The sequence below is a fragment of the Eulemur rufifrons genome, chromosome 7 (assembly GCF_041146395.1).
Source record: "Eulemur rufifrons isolate Redbay chromosome 7, OSU_ERuf_1, whole genome shotgun sequence".
Taxonomy (NCBI): Eukaryota; Metazoa; Chordata; class Mammalia; order Primates; family Lemuridae; genus Eulemur; species Eulemur rufifrons.
The window spans coordinates 44393071-44411720 of NC_090989.1; the positions used below are offsets into that span (position 1 = coordinate 44393071).

The window sequence follows — 18650 nt, forward strand, 5'->3', positions numbered from 1 at the left end:
TGGAATAGAAGATGGATGATTCATATACATAAGGAGTCTAATGTGTGAAGAAGGCTAAGAATCAAGAACTTTTTGAGATATAAAACATCCAAACTCTTTCTCATTTTTACATTTTTGCCTGCACTCACTGGGCACTATGATGTCATATCATCTTAACATCATTTAAACTTTGGCAATGTGCATTTAAGGTCCCTGGCTGTCAACAACACATTCCATAATCTTCTGATATTATTGATTTCTTTATCTTACTAGCTTCATTTTTAATTTTAGAAAGATTAAGATTATTTTCTTTCTATTATGGCAATTATATTTTTCTTCTGTATGTCTACCCCAACTTAGTTCTTCTTTTTAAACTGTTAGTTTTCTGAATTAGCGAAACTTTTCAAAATGTCCAAAAACATACAAGCACAGATTGGAAACGGCCTTAGAAGCCATCATAGAGACTTAGGGGCAAGTGGCCTCTTCTTATTCATATAAACACACTGAGTTAAGAGCATCCTCTTACACTTGGACCTGCCCTTCACTGTGTTCACTCTCTTCTCACTTTTTTCCTTATTGCATTCCCATTTCTATTTGTTTCTTTGCTTAATATGTGTGTTGAGTCTCTACAGAAATGAAATTCACCCTTTCACGACAAAGTGGAAAGAAAGATTTTTATTGGCTAGAATTTGCTTCTGTTCACTCAAATACAAATCTGCCTCCACCATGAAGTTCAATGTGATAGGACTCCTAGGCAATACAGCTGTATTAATATGAAGATGTCATACTCAAATCCTTATCAAATAAACCACTATCTTAGCATATAATGCATTTATAAAGCAACATTGAATAGCATACAAGACAGTAAAAAATTTGTTTTGCTTTGTGCTTTACTTATTCTACTTTCATATGAATACTTGATTAAAATTCTTTGAATTACATAATAATAATTAGCTTGTTAGATACTTTAAGTAATAAAAATGCTAGGACAATAATAATTGCAAAATAAAGCTGAACACTGGAAAAAAACATATATATCTCTAAAGTACAATTCTGTGATTAGTTTATTAAAAAGAGAAAAGAGATTTTATGAGATCTAAACATTTCTTTTTAATATTTTTGTGAATGAATCTATGACTTGCTTATTTCTCAAGCTGTAGATAATGGGATTAAGCAAAGGAATTATGATCATGTAAAACAGAGACTCCATCATATCTTGATCATCAGATTGTAGTGATCGAGGGCGCACATACATGAAGAGAAGAGGGCCATAGTATAAAGACACAGATAAGAGATGAGCGCCACAGGTGGAGAAGGCTTTCCTTAAGCCTTTGACAGACTTCTTTTTTAAGATTGTAAAGAGAACAAATGTATAAGAGACAAGAACAGTCACAATGGTGAATACTTGAATTGAACCTGAGAACACAAAAATCATTAGATAATTAATAGAAGGGTCAGTACATGAAACCTTTAACAATGGCATAACGTCACAGTAAAAATGATGTATTATGTTGGAATTACAGAAGGTTAATCTGAACAAAAAGGCTTCATGAAGTAGGGCATGAAGAAAACCACCTAAAAATGACAAGGCTAATAGCCGGACACATAGTCTATTGGTCATAAACACTGGATAGAGTAAAGGTTTGCATATGGCTACATAGCGATCATACGCCATTGCTGCCAAGAGAAAACATTCTGTGGTTATACTGATTGCAAAGGAAAAAAATTGTACCATGCATTCGGAGAGAGACATCATCTGACTCTTGGATAAGAAGCTGACCAGCATTTTAGGGGTCACTGTGGAAGATATCCAAGCATCCACAAAGGCTAAACTCCCAAGAAATAAATACATGGGGATGTGTAGGTGAGGGTCATTCCAGATGAGAGCAATTAGACCAAGGTTCCCCGCAATGGTGATGAGATATATCACCAAGAATACCAGGAACAGGGTGATTTTCCACTCTGATTGATGTGTAAGTCCTGTGAGAATGAACTCTGTCAGCAATGTTGCATTTCCCTTTTCCATGTCCTCACTTGGTTTACTCTGAAATAAATGCAGTAAATGTAAAAAATACATATATTCATATGCAATTAGTATAAGTTGAAATTGGGAGAGAGGAGTTGAAATAAAACCAAACTCTTATCAGATTGCCTATAATTTTATTTATTACTATGAAACTGAAGGAAATTAGAGGGAACATACAATTACTGTCCATTCATTCAAAATAAAATAAAATGCAGTAAATGTAAAAAGAATATATACAATATCATTATGAACTGAAATTGGGGAAGACATGTTAACATAAACTGTGTACTCACCAAAGCCCTCTTAATTTTATCAGTAGTATAATTGATGGACACAATCTTTGAGAAATTAAAGAAATGAAAAAATGCTATATTTCTTTTCCAAAAATATTCATGAATTAATGGATTTATAAAACAAGAGAAGCAGTCTACTGGTGTTCTAAATTTATGTGGACACTATTCAATGTGCTAGAAAAATTCTGTGTCTGGGACATGGATACAGTGTCAAGGCAAAAGGTTTTCAAAGGACCTGAAATAAAAATAATGAATTTAATGTCCTGTGAAGGATCTTGAGCTGTATTCTTCAGGCAATAAGCATACACTGAAAATTTTAAGACGGAAGTTGCATCATCAGATATTTTTTAAATTTAATTCTTGATAGTGGAAAAAATATACTCCAGGAAGGGGAAACTATAGTCAGTCATACTAATTAGGAACCTGTTAAAAATGTCCAAGGGACACCAAGTTAGCATAAACACGGGAATTGTCTGGGAGAATTTTTTGTGAAAAATATAGGTTGTGAGATTTAAATGCAGAAATGAATTCAGTAGTTCAAAAATGAGGTCTAGGAATCTGCATTTTTCAAATACCCTCTAGGTAATTCAAATGCACGTGAAGTGTCAAATCAGTGTGTGATATGACATTGGAAGAGATGATGAGACAGTGAGATAGATTCAAAAGAATTCAGAATGTAGAGTCTCTAGTATTCTGTAAACATATTTGATCAGAACAGTGGTCAGTGAAAGAGAGAGGAGTCACTTGGCTTGGTAGATGATCATTAAGAATTGAGATTGAGAACTAGATGTGCTGACAAGTTTATGGAGTGAGCATCATCTGAGCAAATAGGCTAGATCTAGTCAGTAATATGAGCCTACTAGAGCTTAATAGATATTATAACTTGGAATCATTGTGGTTGTAGAGGGCAGAGTTAGGAATACCCTTTCCATCGAAGTAGACAAAGAAAGGAATGATAAGAAAAGAAACTTGAGGAAGTTATATTAAACAGATAACAAAAGGGATATATGTCATTCATAAAATGGCCAAGATCTGATCTTCTTTTCTGCCACTCATGTCTTGGTGACTATCAGAGGTTACCTACTGCTCTAGGAGCTAAAATAAGTACAAATGAATTTTCCCATTCCTCTTACATCTAGAATGAAAGGACATGATATAGGCTAGCCAATGAAATACATCCACCCTACATTGGGAAAGTAGAGAGAGGAAGAAAAGGGTATAGGGACAAAAGTGGGATTTTGTTGCAAAGTCAGAAAAAGCAGCAATAGCCCAACACCACCTAACATATTCTTCAGCCTCATCGATGGCATTTACAGTGTGAGCTTTGTCATCTGAAGTTCAGTAGAGGTAGGAACAGCCCTCGTTCAGTTAGTGTTGGGGCGTGAAGTTGGCTGTTCACTGACTGCCTTACTTCCTTCTGCTCCCACAAATTTTTCCAGCTCAGTACTCCAACCTCCCTAAGCATTTCTATATAGAAACAATATCCATCAAATACTCCTATCTCCTAATGCAACCAAGAGCTGACTCCAAAAAGAGATGATGAAGATACCAGAAAGGATCCTGAACGGACTGCTCAGAAAAGTGGGAGGGAAACTGGAAAGTTGAATGTTGTGGTCATAAAAGAGGAAAATACTCAAGGACAAAGTGAAATACTGTGCCAAATATGAAAATAAATGTTCTAACAGGATCATGAGTTAATAGAGATATTTGAGTGTGAATATTGACAAAGTTTTAGTGGCTTTACTGAGAGCAGCTTCCATTTTGTGATAGAGCTGAGGCCAAAAATATTTTAAAGTGAATGGGAAACAAGTGGCAGTATAGTATGAAGCATGATATAAAATATTCTAGGATATGTGAACAACATTTGGCATTTGTTGACAAATGTACTTTTTTTTTCCTGTAGAACATTTTAATGAACATCTTTAGAAAAGAAGGGGAGATGAGGGCATGGAAAGAGAAGGAAGAAGGAAGATGAAAGTGAAATTCGAGAGGGTGAAAAAAAATTAGAGGAAGAGAAATACTCAGAGAATAAACGAGGCATGCATGAATACATCTGGGAAAGGCAAGCCAAAGAGGAGGGAGAGAGAAAATATTAGAGAAAGCTGAAGATGAAATAAAGGGAAAGGCTTACATAGCCTTGGGGGTAAATCTTTATCTTTAACCTGGTGTTCATTTAAGATTGTCATCCCCAGAAATCTTTCTTTTCTCTTTTATTCAATATCTACCTTATTTTTATGTGAAATTAGTGTATGAGAGGTTTGGTTTTAAATTTTACTTTATAAATCTTTACTTTATAAATTTTGATACATTTACTAAACTGTCTGAAAGTTCTTTCCATATGTATTCTTTTATTTTAGATTTTTTTTTTTTTTTTTGAGACAGGGTCAGAGTCTATTGCCCAGGGCACAATGCAGTGGCATGATCATAGCTCACTGAAGCCTTGAAATCCTGGGCTCAAGGTATCCTCCTGCCTCAGCCTTTCAAATAGCTGGGACTACAGGCATGTGCCACCATGGCTGGCTACATTTTCTATTTATTTTAGAGACAGGGTTGCTATGTTGCTCAGGCTGGTCTTGAACTCCTGGTTTCAAGTGATCCTCTTTCCTTGGCCTCCCAAGTGCTCGGATTATAGGTATGAGCCAATGTGACTGGCGTTTTCCCACATTTGAAAGTTGCTTTATCTTTGTTCTGCCAGTGATTAGAATTGATGCTCTATAGAAAATCTACTGATTACTTCAGTGAATTTGCCTCTCTGCTAGTTTTTTAGCAGCATATAATTAAATGAATGACTAGAACGTGATACAGCAATAGATATAATTAATGGGAATAATTACAATAGTTAAATACATATGTATTTAGAATGGATTTAATCCATAAAATCCCAAATCACTAAATAGTTGAAAATTTTCAATTTCAATTTGTATGTGGGTGTGTGCTTACTTATTAAGTTATAAATACCGGAAAAAGCAGTCCAATGAAATTTTCTGTGTATTTCTGTACACACACACACACACACACACACACACACATAACTGTTATCTTATTGACAGAGTGAGTGAAAGAATACAGGAGTTAATATTTAAGACACTGGCCTTAAAAGTTTTAATCAGGGAATGTGACTAATTTAAAAAGTCACATATCAGAGTATTTATATCAGAGTAATTAGAAATAATTCTAATATATAGAATCATTATGACCTGAGTCTTAAACCCAGTTTTAAATCATGTAATGCTCTAATTCATTACAAGCTATCTTACAAAGTCACCATAATAAGGTTAACAATATAATAAAATATCGTTAAAACAACAATTCAGCCTTACAACTATTTTGCTTATCTATATGTACTCATGAAAATAAAATACAAGGATAATTCAGTAATAGGCAACCAATTTTAATCTGGCTATTTTGACAGCTTATATATCCAATCTAAAATTATAGTACATTAAATAGTATTTTTAACTTTCTAAGAAGCTTAATGGAGATTATAGAAATCATTTCTCTCTTACCTATATCTTAAAAGAAATTGTGATCCCTCAAAAGTGTTAGACTTTCTAAAATGGAAAAAAAAATAATAGCACAGAAATGCCAATAACACAGGCAGCAATTCATCGCACTCTCATTCATTTTAGAGGCTCCATTTCCCAATCTTAGAAAAATGTTGTTTATATAAATTTGTTTTGAACACAAGAGTCAACCAATGGTACAACTATGTGCTTTTGCCAGAAGAGGAAGGAGTGGGAACTGAAATTCCCATAAGAGTGCCAGAGAATTCCCTGTAGGACAAATTGAAGCTGTTTTACTGGGCATTGTGGGTTTGTATTTGTATGAGAAATCCAGCTTGTCCCAAAGGGTACTGCAGATTTTTAGAATTATAAATTGAATTTCTTTGTAGACAATTCTAGTTTTATCAGTTGAAATAACACTTTATGCAACTATTTTCCACCACAGGTGACACTTCTCACATGTTTATGAGAACTGCGGCTTATATATAAAATTTGTTTCTCTGAGTGCTTTCATTAGTATGGTCTTGTCTTAGGTAATCAAAACACTATTTTAATAAGGCCAAAGTTTTAGATTCCCTTTGGGAGCCAACCCCAAGTATGGTTGTTCTCCCCATGCAAATTGCAGCTCAAATTTAGACATATCCCTAGTTCCCCCGTTTTAAGCTGAAATCTGATGGGAAATATTACTAGGCCAAGGGCAGAGGAAGGAGTAAATGAAAAACAAAGACAAGGACCATAGTGGGAGGTGGCCTAGATCTGTGCTTTCCAAACTTAATGCCTATGAATTTCCTGGAGTTCCGGTCAAACTGCACATTTTGCTTCAGGAGTCTTCATTTCTTAAAAAGTGATGCTTGTGGACATTTACCACCAACAGAGCTTTCATTATTGGAGGACCTTGATTATCAGAGAGCCTTGATATTAGAGAAACAATAAATGGAAAGTGTGGCTGGTAGGCACAGAGAGAAGTAGGGAGGAGCCAAATGTGTCCAGGGAGTCCAGCAGGAGTGGGGTTTCAAGGGGCCTTGGAGGGTAGTTCAGAGATTTGTCCTTTACCCCAATGTACAGAAAAACTATTGAAGGATTAAAGAAGAATGTTTAAAATGGTGGTGAGATGCTCAGATTTTCCTTCAGAGTATTAATAGAGGAATATGTTAATGAACATTCATTCAGAAATAAATTATAAGTTACTTATTTGTAACGGTATATTTTGTATGTGAATTGTGACAGGTAACTTTCTTGACAATAAAAGGAATCATTAAGGAAAAAGAATAACCTACACCTGGGTCATAGATATAAGGTTAGTTATAAAGTAAAGGACATATTATTTGGTAGACTCATTAAACAATTATCATACTTTCACAGAATTTTGCTAGAAAAAGATAAAGAAGTAGGGGAAATATACCATAGATAACAGAGGAGTCACTGTGTAAACTCTTCAGAAAGATGAATTAAGCAGTATGATATGCAGAGGTGGATACTAACAATGACACAAAATTAAACTGAGTGCCCCCTTAAATTTTCTGCAACTGTCTCCTAACTCATTTTGGTGCCTATCTTTGAGCAAAGAATGTCTGCATTGCCACATCCAGTATGGTAGTCTTTTCAATTCTATCCATTTTAATAGGTAGGTTCTGGATTCTCATTGTGGTTTCAGTTTGCATTTCCCTGATGTCTACTTATGTCCAGCATGATTCTGTGCCCTTATTTCACATTTGTATTTGTTGACATGTGTTGTTGAATTAAGCTGACCCATTTTTAATTGGATTACAAATATCTCTGGTAATTCCATTTTAAAGGTTCTTTATATGTACTGAATGGAAGTCTTTTATCAGATATATGATTTGCAAATATTTTCTGAGGGACTTTGATTGCATTTCCCTTCCACAAGACATTGCTTGATCCATTAAACTTATGATATTATGCCGATTGAATCTAGTGGTCAAGAAGTAGCAACTGCCTAGACTTAGGAAAGACATTTTTGTGTCAGAAGTTGGGACATAAATCCAACAAAAATTCAGAAACCTTGTATCTTAGTGAAATTTTTAGGGGTCAAGTGGTATGGGACATGCTGAGTAACCAGTTGTAAGCTAAAAGATAAGTTATTGCATCTGGATCTTCCTATAAACAAAAAAGTTGCCCAATACCTTCTAGGCCTCTTTGGGTTATGGAGACAGCATAACCTCATTTGGGTGTATTACCTTGATCCATTTACTCAGTGACCTGAAAAGCTGCTAGACACATTTGTGCAGTTCAGAACTAAGAAGGCTCTACTATAGATATAGGCTGCTCTGCAAACTGCTCTCCTTCATGGACCATATGATCCAGTGGACCTATTGATGTTTGATGTGGCAGTAGCAGATAGAAAGCCTTCTGGAGCATTTGGCAGACATATATAGGTAAATAGCAGCATAGGCACCTAGAATTTTGGAGCAAAGCCATGTCATCCTCTACCAATAATTGTTCTCCTTTTGAAAAAGAGTTCTTAGTCTGCTCCAGGTCTTACATGAGGCTGAAGACTAAATAATAGTCCACAAAGTTACCATGGTATTTCAAGATCCCATCATGAGCTGGGTATTTTGTGACTGATCAAGGCAGACAGTTGTGCATGCACAACAACATTTCCAACACTGAATGGAAGGGATATATATGCCATGTGGCCTTAGCAGGCCCTGAAAACACAAGTACATTATATGAAGATGTGGCCCAAATGCCCATGGTGCCTAATCCTGCTATATTGCCTTCTCTCTGACAGCCTCCACCTATGGCCTCATGGGGAGTTACCTATGATCAATTCACAGTGGAAGGGAAGACTTGGGCCTGGATACAGACGTTGTGCTACATGTTCAGGCACTGCTGAACAGTGGAGGGCTACAGCACTACAGCTTCTTTCTGGGACATCCCTGAAGGACAGCGGTAAAGGGAAATCTTTCCAACTGGAAGAATTCCAAATGATGCACTTGGTTGTTCAATTTGCTTGAAAGCAGAAATGGACAGTCATGTGATTATATACCAATTCATAGGTTATGGCTAATGGCTAGGCTGGGTGGTCAGGGACTTAGAAAAAGTATAATTGGAAAATTGGTGACAAGGAAATTTGGGAAAAACTATTTGCTCTAATTTGGGAAGAATCATGTGGATACTTGCTTTGGTTTGGATGTGTCCCCTCCAATATTCAGGTGTTGAAACTTAATGGCCAGTCTGATGTTACTAAGGGGAAACTTTTAGAGGTCATTGCATCATGAGGGCTTCCTTCCTTTTGGATAGGCTTCAAGCCCTTATAGAAAAGCTTCCTGTAGCATTGAATTTGCTTGCCCTTCTGCCTTCGGCCATGTGAGGACACAGTGTTTCTTCTCTTTGGAGAAAAATTCGTGCAAGCAGATACTGGACCTCCATTAGGCAACAAAACCTGCCTTCATTTTGAACTTCCTAGACTCCAGAACTATAAGAAAATGAATTTCCTTTCATTGTAGATTATCCAGTCTCTGGTGTTCTGTTACAGAAGCACAAACATCTAAGACAGATATTGTTACCAAATAGTGGGTTGGTGCTACTATAGCAAATCCCTAAAATGTGGAAGTGGCTTTTGAACTGAGTAATCATTAGAAGATGGAACAGTTTTTAAGTGAATGCTGGAAAAATCCTGAATGGAGCACTAAGGGTGATTCTGGTTAGAGCTCAGGAGAAGAGAGGAGCTATAGAGAAGGCATTGGTCTTCTTAGAGCTTCCATAAGTGGTCATGAACAGAATGTTTGTAGAAATGTGAATAATAGATGATATTCTGATGATATCTTATTAGAAATTGGAGGAAAGGTCATCGTTGTTATAAAGTGGGAAAAACATGGCTAAATTTTGCCTGTGTTCTAGGACTTTGTGAAAGGCAGAATTTAAGAGCAAAGAACTTGAATATTTGGCAGGAAAAACCTCCAAGCAGCAAAGTTTTGAGGGTGCTGCATGGATTCATTTAATTGCTTATAGTCAAATACAATTAGAGTGAAACTATTTAAACATGCAATTAATAATTAAAAGGAAGCAGAACATAAGGATTTGGAAAAATCTCAGCCTGACCATGCAAAGAATAAAAATGCACATTTAGGAGAGAAAACTAATGGTGTGGCCAAGTGACCATTTATTAAGGAGACTAGTTTGTATAGAAGAAAGTCAGATGTTATTTATCAAGACAATGGGAGAATGGCTCAGAAGGCATTTCAGAGATCTTTGAGGGTGCCAGGCCCAGAACAGGTCCAGAGTCCCAAGGCCTTGAGGGCAGAGTGGTTTCCAAATAGGCACCCAGAGCACTTGTGATACCTTGGGGCTCATTGCCCAAGAGTACCTCTCTAGTGGCTGCTCCCTGAATTCTGGCACAGTGCTCCTCAGACACTCCAGCTATGGTTCAGGCAGTCCCAGGTGCAGGCTGAGCTACTTTCCCAGAAGGCACAAGCAATAACCTTGGCAATGGCCACGTGGTGCTAATTCTGCAGGCATCCAGAGTGCGACAATTCTGGAGGCATGGCTTCCTCCACCTACATTTCAAAGGATGCCTCAGAGAAACTCTGGACCCAGCAGAAACCTGTTTAAGGGGCAGAGCCACCCCAGAGAGCCCCCACTAGGATAATTCCCGCATATCTGTGGAAGTAGGCCTGCTCCCAAAACCTTAGACCTATATAACCATGGTATGTCATGGTAGCCAGGGAGAACTGCAGGCACTGGATTCGAGTGCATGAGAGATTTGGTATGGGCTGCCTCCAGCAGAGCCATGGGGATGGGGTTCCTTGGAATCTTGGGACCCAGTTCCTACCTGACTGTGTCTGGAAGATGACACATGGCTTCAAAAATTATTCTCAAGTTTTAAGATTTAATGTTGTTTACCCTGTTGTGTTTTAGACTTACTGGAGACCTTGTAGCCCTTTGTTCTTTCCTTTTTCCCCTTTTGTAATAGAAATGTCTGTTTTATGTCTGTCCCAGCACTGTAATTTGGAAGCATGCAACTTGTTTGATTTCCAAGGTTTACAGGTATATAGCAATTTGCCTAATATGAAAGATATCTTTGCATGTCACCCATATCTGATTTAGATGATATACTGATGAGACTCTAAACTTTAGACTTTTGAGTTGGTGCTAGAATCAGTTAAAACTTTTTGGGTTATTAGGATGGAATGAATGTATTTTGAATCTGATAAGGACACCAATTTGGGGGTGGTTATTGACAGAATTCTATGAATTGAATATGTTCTCTTCAAAATTCAGGTGTAAAAATTTATAGCCAATGTGATATTAAGATATGGGGCTTATAAGAAGTAATTAGGTCATGAAAGTTCTTTCTCTTTTGAATGGGATCAAGGCCCTTATAAAAGAGGCTTCACATGACCTTTGGTTCACTTGTCCTTCTGCCTTCCGCTATACGAGAACACAACTTATTATCCCTCCAGAGGATGCAGCATTAAGGTACCTTCTTAGAAGCAGAGAGCAGTCCCCAGATAATCAAACCTTATGGCACCTTGATCTTGGACTTCCCAACCTCTAGAACTATAAAAAAGTAAATTTGTGGTTTTCTTCATTATAAATTACATAATCTGTGGTCTTCCATTATATGAGCACAAATGAGCTAAGACATTGTTTGTAGCTCATGTGAAGGTTCACCAAAGTGTTATCTCAGCAGAGGAGGATTTTAATAATCAAGAGGGTAGGATGACCATTCTGTGAATATCAGTTGGCCTCAAGTCACTATAATGGTAGGGATAGCGTTATGCATAGGCCTAGCAACATTGGATTTACACTTACCAAAGCTGGCCTCTCTAGGGCCATTGCCAACTGTCAAAGCTACCAGCAGAAGAAACCCAACACTGAGTCCCTAATAAGTCACCATTCAACCAGGTGGTGTGTTGGTTACACTGGACTGCTTTTTAACATGGCAATGTTTTTTTTCTGGTGGAATAGATACTCTGGATACAGAAATGCCTTCCCTATGCACAATGCTTCTGTCAAACCTACTATCCATAGACTTTTAGAATTTCTTATTCGTTGTTATAGCGTTGTATGCAGTCTTCCTTCTGATCAAGGAACTCACTTCACAGCAAATGAATTGGAGAAACCGGATCATGTTCATGGAATTCATTGATCTTACCATATTACCATGTTCCCCACCATCCTGAACAGCATAATAGAACCTAAGAATGAATTAAGGCCTCATTTACAGTACCAACTAGGTGGCAATACTTTGCAGGGCTGGAGCAATATTCTCCAGAAGCCAGTATATTATCTGGATTAGCTTCCAATATATGGTGCTGTTCTCTCATAGGCAGGATTCACCAGCCTAGAAGTGGAAATGGTGGAACTGGCTGAGACCATTCACTATCTCTAGTGACCCACTAGCAAGATTTGCCTCTTGTTCTTGCACTTTTATGCTCTGCTGGCCTAAAAGACTGAGGTCCAAAGGGGAAATGTTTATTCTAGAAGGCACACTGTGATTCCTTTGAACAGGGAATCAGTTAAGACTGCCACCTGACTACTTTGATCTTCTCATCCCTCTGAATAAACAGGCAAAGAAAGAAATGATTGTGCTGATTGGGGTGATCCTGACTACCAAGGAGAAATTGGACTACTAACCCACAATGGAGGTAAAGAAGATTATGTCTGGAATACAGAAGATTCTTTAGGGGATTTTAGTATTACCACACCCTGTGATTAAGGTCAATGGATAATTTCAACACCCCAATCCAGGTAGGACTACTATTGATCAAGAATAATCAGGAATAAATGTTTAGGTCACCATACCAGAGAAAGATCCTCAGCTGCTGAAGTTGCTCGCTGTAGGTAAAGGGAATAGGGAAAGAGTAGTGGAAGAAGATTAGAAATACCAGCCTTGACCACATGACTAGTCACTGAAATGAGAACTATAATTGTCACAAATATTTTCTCCTTTTTGTTATCAGTATGTGTCTATATAGTTATACACACACATATATATATTTATATATGCACACATAGCAAATGTCTTTTCTCTCATATTCCTTTGTCATGTAATATGAGATTATAATATCATGAGAAACCATAAATTCTTGATATGTAGTATTGACTCTATTTCATGGATAGCTTTAAAGTATGGTTAATTTTACATCATATTACTTACTTTGCTAGATTCAAGGAGAAGAGTGAACATTACCTAAAAACTTAACCTCCTCTTCTGGAGAAGGTGTTCATGAGTTGACAGTTATATGCAAGATAATTGCATCATGTTAGCCAGAATTATGACTCCTTTGTCTTTATTTTCAGTTATTAATTATGGTTTAAGAAGATACACATGTGTGCCAAGTTGACAATGGGGAGACTTGTGTTGGATGTTTTTATGTGTTACCTTGACTTGGTCATGGAATGCCTAGACACGTGGTTAGACTTTCTTTCTGGATGTGTCTTAAGCCTGTTTCCAGAATAAAATCACACTTGAATTGGTGGACTGAGTAAAGTAGATGCTACCCCCCAATGTTGATGGGATTCATTCAATCCACTGAGGGCCTGAATGGAACAAAGAGGCAAAAGAAACTTGAATTCACTCCTCTCTTCCTCACTGATTGAGCTGGGACATTTTTCTTGTGCTGCTAATACAAGCACTTGCTATACATTTAGTGAATTTATTTTTCTTGAAACATAGAGGAACTTACCTCAATGCCACTGTTAGTTATTGCCCTGAAATATATCTTACTCAGAATATTTCTTCTAAGATGATGTAAACATCACATTATCATAGCACTTGGAACAACTTCTATATAAAAATCTTAGAGAATTAATGGTTCAAATGTTGATTCATCTTCACAGCTTTTTTCTAAACAACAGAGGCCCTTCCCATTAATCATACTGATATTTAGCTATGGGATTTGATTGGCAACTATTACTGTCAATCTTCCTTCCCAAGAAAAAGTAATAAAAAACACTGTAGTGTTTCATCCTTTGAAACAGATGCCCTACTGAATTGTGCAACCACCTGCCCTAAACAAGGACAAAAATACAAAGCTGTAGATACAAACCCTTAGAATATTTGTATAGTGCTGTTTAAATAATGAATATAGGATGTGTATAAATCCATTCTGACTAGTCTCTAAATAACTTGAATGATAAAAATTCTACTTTACTGATTATTTAAAAACTATTGTTCTTTAAGTGTTCTCCCAAACCAAGAGCATCAGCACGGCTGAATCAGAAACTCTAGTTATGGACCCTATCAATCTATGTTTCCACAGCTCTCCTGGTGATTACAATGCTCGCTGAAGTTTGAAAAACTTTTTTTTTTTAACAGAAGTAAACAAACAAACAAAAGAGAGTCTAGACAAAAGTGATCTAGCCAATAGAGGTTCTGACAGATTCCTAAATACGCATAATAGATAAGATTCTATAACGGGCAGTTTATAACCCTGATTCTAAAAAACAATGTTCTAGAATCTATTTGGAACTCAGGAAAATCAGTACAAAAAAAAATCAAACAACCCTATCAAAAAGTGGGCAAAGGACATAAATAGAAATTTTTCAAAAGAAGATATAAGAATGGCTAACAAACACATGAAAAAATGCTCAACATCTCTAATCATCAGGGAAATGCAAGTCAAAACCACAATGAGATATCACTTAACTCCAGTGAGAACGGCCTTTATCAAAAAGTCCCAAAACAACACATGTTGGCTTGGATGCGGAGAGATAGGAACACTCATACACTGCTGCTGGGGCTGCAAACTAGTGCAGCCCCTGTGGAAAGCAATGTGGAGATACCTTAAACAGATTGAAGGAGACCTACCATTCAATCCAACAATCCCATTATTGGGCATCTACCCAAAAGAACAAAAGGCTGGGTGGAAGGGATGGGTGTATACCTACTGGATGAATGCGATGCGCACTGCCTGGGGAATGGACACGTTTGAAGTTCTCTCTGGGGGGGATGGGGTGGGGGGAGGGGAGGAGTGCACACCTATATGATGAGAGTGATGTGCACTGTCTAGGAAATGGACATAACTAAAGCTCAGACTCGAGGGGATGGGGAGGCATGGGCAATGTATATAGCCTGATCTTTTGTACCCCCTTAATGAGCTGAAAAACAAACAAAAAATAAAAATAAAAATAAAAATAAAAAAATAAATAAAAAAAAAAAACAAAAAAACAAAAACAAAAACAAAAAAAAAAAGACATTCTATGACAAAGACACCTGCACCCGAATGTTTAAAGCAGCACAACTCACAATCACAAAGATGTGGAAACAACCCAAATGCCCATCAATTCAGGAGTGGATTAGTAAAATGTGGTATATGTATACCATGGAGTATTACTCAGCTATAAGAAATAACAGTGATATGGCATCTCTTTGGTTCTCCTGGACAGAGTTGGAACCCATTCTATTAAGTGAAGTATCCCAAGAATGGAAAAATAAGCACCACATGTACTCACCAGCAAATTGGTTTCTCTGATCATCACCTAAGTGCACATTTAGGAATAACACCGATTGGGTATCTGACAGAGGTGGAGCCTGGGGGGGATGGGTGTATACCTACATGATGAGTGCAATGAGCACTGTCTGGGGAATGGACACGCTTGAAGCTCAGACTCGGGGGGATGGGGGGGCATGGGCAATATATATAACCTGAACTTTTGTACCCCCATAATAAGCTGAAATAAAAAAATTATAAAATAAAAAACAATGTTCTAGTTTTGATTGGTGTTTATTACTTTTTTTCTAATTCCTGATTATATTATATCTTTCAACATAATCTAAGATAATTACATCAGTAATTTCCTGAACATTAGAAAGTATTGCAAAATGATGAGAAAAATATGTATATACATGTACATATATAAAGATAGAGGAACTATAAATTCTTTTAGATCTCCAGATTAAGTAAAGAATATACTTTAATTCTTAATACCTTTAAAAACTGAGGATACACATATCATGTTATTATTAGTGTTTCAATGGAATAGTTTTAAATTCAACATCAGCAGTGTGTAAGAAAAATGGGTGAACACAGCAACAATAATATCATACCTTATATCTAAATATTCATTAAATAATATATATGTATTTCTTTTAAAATGGAATTGTATGTAATTTTTTTTTTGAAAGAAAGCAGAATATCTAGGCTAAAATGCAGCCTTTGCACAGTGTGTATTTTACCTTTTTTGTAACATTCCACTTATATAAAATGATTTGCTAAAGGGAATAAATCTATAAAAGAAGTGAGAATTGGATGACATTAATGGACTAGAGATTTTGTTGAATTTCAGGAAGGTATAAAGTAGTTGAGATTATACTGAAAGACAGACCAGAGAAGAGGAATCTGTAGACTAGACATGTATAAGAGAAGACTGCAGAGGAAGTCTGAGTTTCTGAGAAGCTCCCAACTTCCCCTTCCAGACTCACCCAATATAAAGTAGGACTTCACAGGTTGCAGACCCTGCCCCTATACTCACAGCTTAACATTGACTTCTCATTCAAGGAAAAGGCTAAATTAGGAAAACAGATCTTGAAAATGGCAGAAGAAAGAGACGCTGGATGCTTATATTGCCAATCTAGTCTTTGGGTCATAACAGTGAACGAATAAGCAAAAGTCTGAATAATTGACAAGAAACTATCAGTATAATTGGAATATCGTATAGTAATAAAAATGGACAAAGTAAAGATATATGCAATAATGTGGATGCTCTAGGGTGAAAGAGTAAGAGCAGCTGGATTGTCATCAATTTGCTCTCTTTCCTGGGGTGTGCAGGTATCTCTCAGAGGAATAGAAAAACAGCAAATGATGTGGTCTAATCTTGTGTACTGAACATCCAGAAATAAAGAATAGTGATATTTGTTTTAAGTACTTATATTTTATATTCTTTAATCCTTAAGATTGAATAGTCTTTTCTCCAATATTTTACAGTCTATCCCAGGAACAAGTGAGACTTGGTAGAGAACAGAATTCCTGGGATTTTGCTTTGCTCACCCAAACAGAAACCTGCAACTAATAATGGGGTATATGTGATACAATTATCCAAGCCAGGGGTGAAGAAACTGTGGCCTTAAAGCTACATATGGCCTTCTACATCCTTAAGTGTGGCCTTTTGACTAAATCCAAATTTAACAGAACAAGTCCTTTTATTACTTTTTAATTCATTTTTTTAATTTTTTCAATGAACATATTTAAAATACCAAAAAATAAAATAAGTTTCAATGAAATAATCACCCACATTGACTAGCATAATTAGAATATTAGTAAACCATAAAAGGGTAAATTGATAGCTATTACAATCATGATTTAGTTGTAATTTCCCCTGCCTGACTGGCACCACTATTGTACAAGGCTGTTTGTTGAGAATTTATGGGGGTCAAGTATGCCAGTCTGCTATCAGCTTTTGACGGTGGTGCAGTGTGTTTCTGTTTGAAGTGGAATTTGTGAATAGTAAAGCAGTTTGACAGTATTTTTTAATTCTCTCTGCTTAACAGCCCATCTTGTCAAAAAAGAGCAAGAGAACACTGAAGTAAGACAACAGATTTTTTAATGAGGATTGGAAATTGCAATAAAACCTTGTTTCTGCTAAAGATAAGATGATTTGCTTGCTTTGTGATATTGCAATAGCAACAGTAAAGAAATTCAATGCTCATCAGCATTATAACACTCATAAGGATCATGGATATTTTAAATTAGAGGGACAGGCATGAAAAGTTGTATTGCAGAAATGAAAAGATGAAAAGCAAAAGCAAAGACAATTCTTTCAAGCAGCCATAAGACCTGGAAATAATGCCACTGAGGCAGCATATAAAGTAGCTTATATACTCGGGGGTAAAACAGAAGCCATTCAGTGATGTACAAATTGTGAAAGAATGCATTGTTGAAGTTGTAGGATGCTTAGACCCTGATAACATTTCAAAGTACAAACAACTGCCTCTTTCAAAGAGAATCATAACTGATCAGCAGCATGAATTAGCCTTCAACCTAACAAAGCAACTTCATGCCATATTTCAAATGGAAAATGTATATTATTCAATCACTTTGGCTGAATCAACTGATACTACTGACTTGGTGCCGGTTTTATACTTCATTTGGGTCACAACAGAACATTATTTTTTGCAATGAAGATTTACTCACTTTGGGCACTCTTGCAAAAAGAACAAAGGGAATAGATATCTTCCAGAGCTTTCAAAATAAATTTGGTGAGGTTGGACTGAATTTGGTAAATTTAGCAAGTGTATGTACAGATGGTGCACCGTACGTGACAGGAAAACATCAAGGGTTTATTGTACACATAAAAAAGTATTAACAATACATGAGTGGATTAATAAATGTGGCATATGTATACCATGGAGTATACTAATCAGCCATAAAAAAAATGGTGAACTAATATCTCTTGTATTAACCTGAAGGGAACTGGAGACCATTCTTCTAATTGAAGTACCACAAGAATGGAAAAACAAACACCACATGTATTCACCATTAAATTGAAACTAATCAGACAACACTTATTTCCAAATATGGAAATAAAATTCATTGGAAATCAAGCAGGAGGGAGAGGAGGAGGGGATGAGTAAATTCACAACTGACTGGTACGATGCACACTATCTTGGTGATGGGCACACCTATAATTTTGACTCAAAGCAATTTATGTAACAAAAATATTTGTGACCCTGTAATACTCTTAAATAAGGTACGATAATATACAATAAATACAACAAAAAAGTATTAACTGATTCAGATGCTCTCATTTCTTTTCATTGTATTTTACATTAGCAAAATCTCTGTGCTAAAGTTACAATTTTTTTTTACATATATACAATTTTTATTGATCCAATATACCTCAATAAATCTGGAAAGAAAGAATTTGTTTATGGATAAGCCA

General features: G+C 36.4%; 1 protein-coding gene across 1 annotated transcript; it reads right to left on the bottom strand.

The window, feature by feature from the left end:
- Positions 1-1075: 1075 nt before the first annotated feature.
- LOC138386216 (olfactory receptor 5H2-like) lies at positions 1076-2044 on the bottom strand. Its single transcript, XM_069472500.1, has one exon. It carries the CDS (start codon positions 2003-2005, stop codon positions 1076-1078), a length of 930 nt encoding a protein of 309 aa, XP_069328601.1. The 5' UTR covers positions 2006-2044.
- Positions 2045-18650: the final 16606 nt, after the last annotated feature.

What these genes read in the sequence shown, in the direction of transcription:
- LOC138386216 (XM_069472500.1), bottom strand. Translation starts at nt 2,005, where the DNA reads ATGGAAAAGGGAAATGCAACATTGCTGACAGAGTTCATTCTCACAGGA.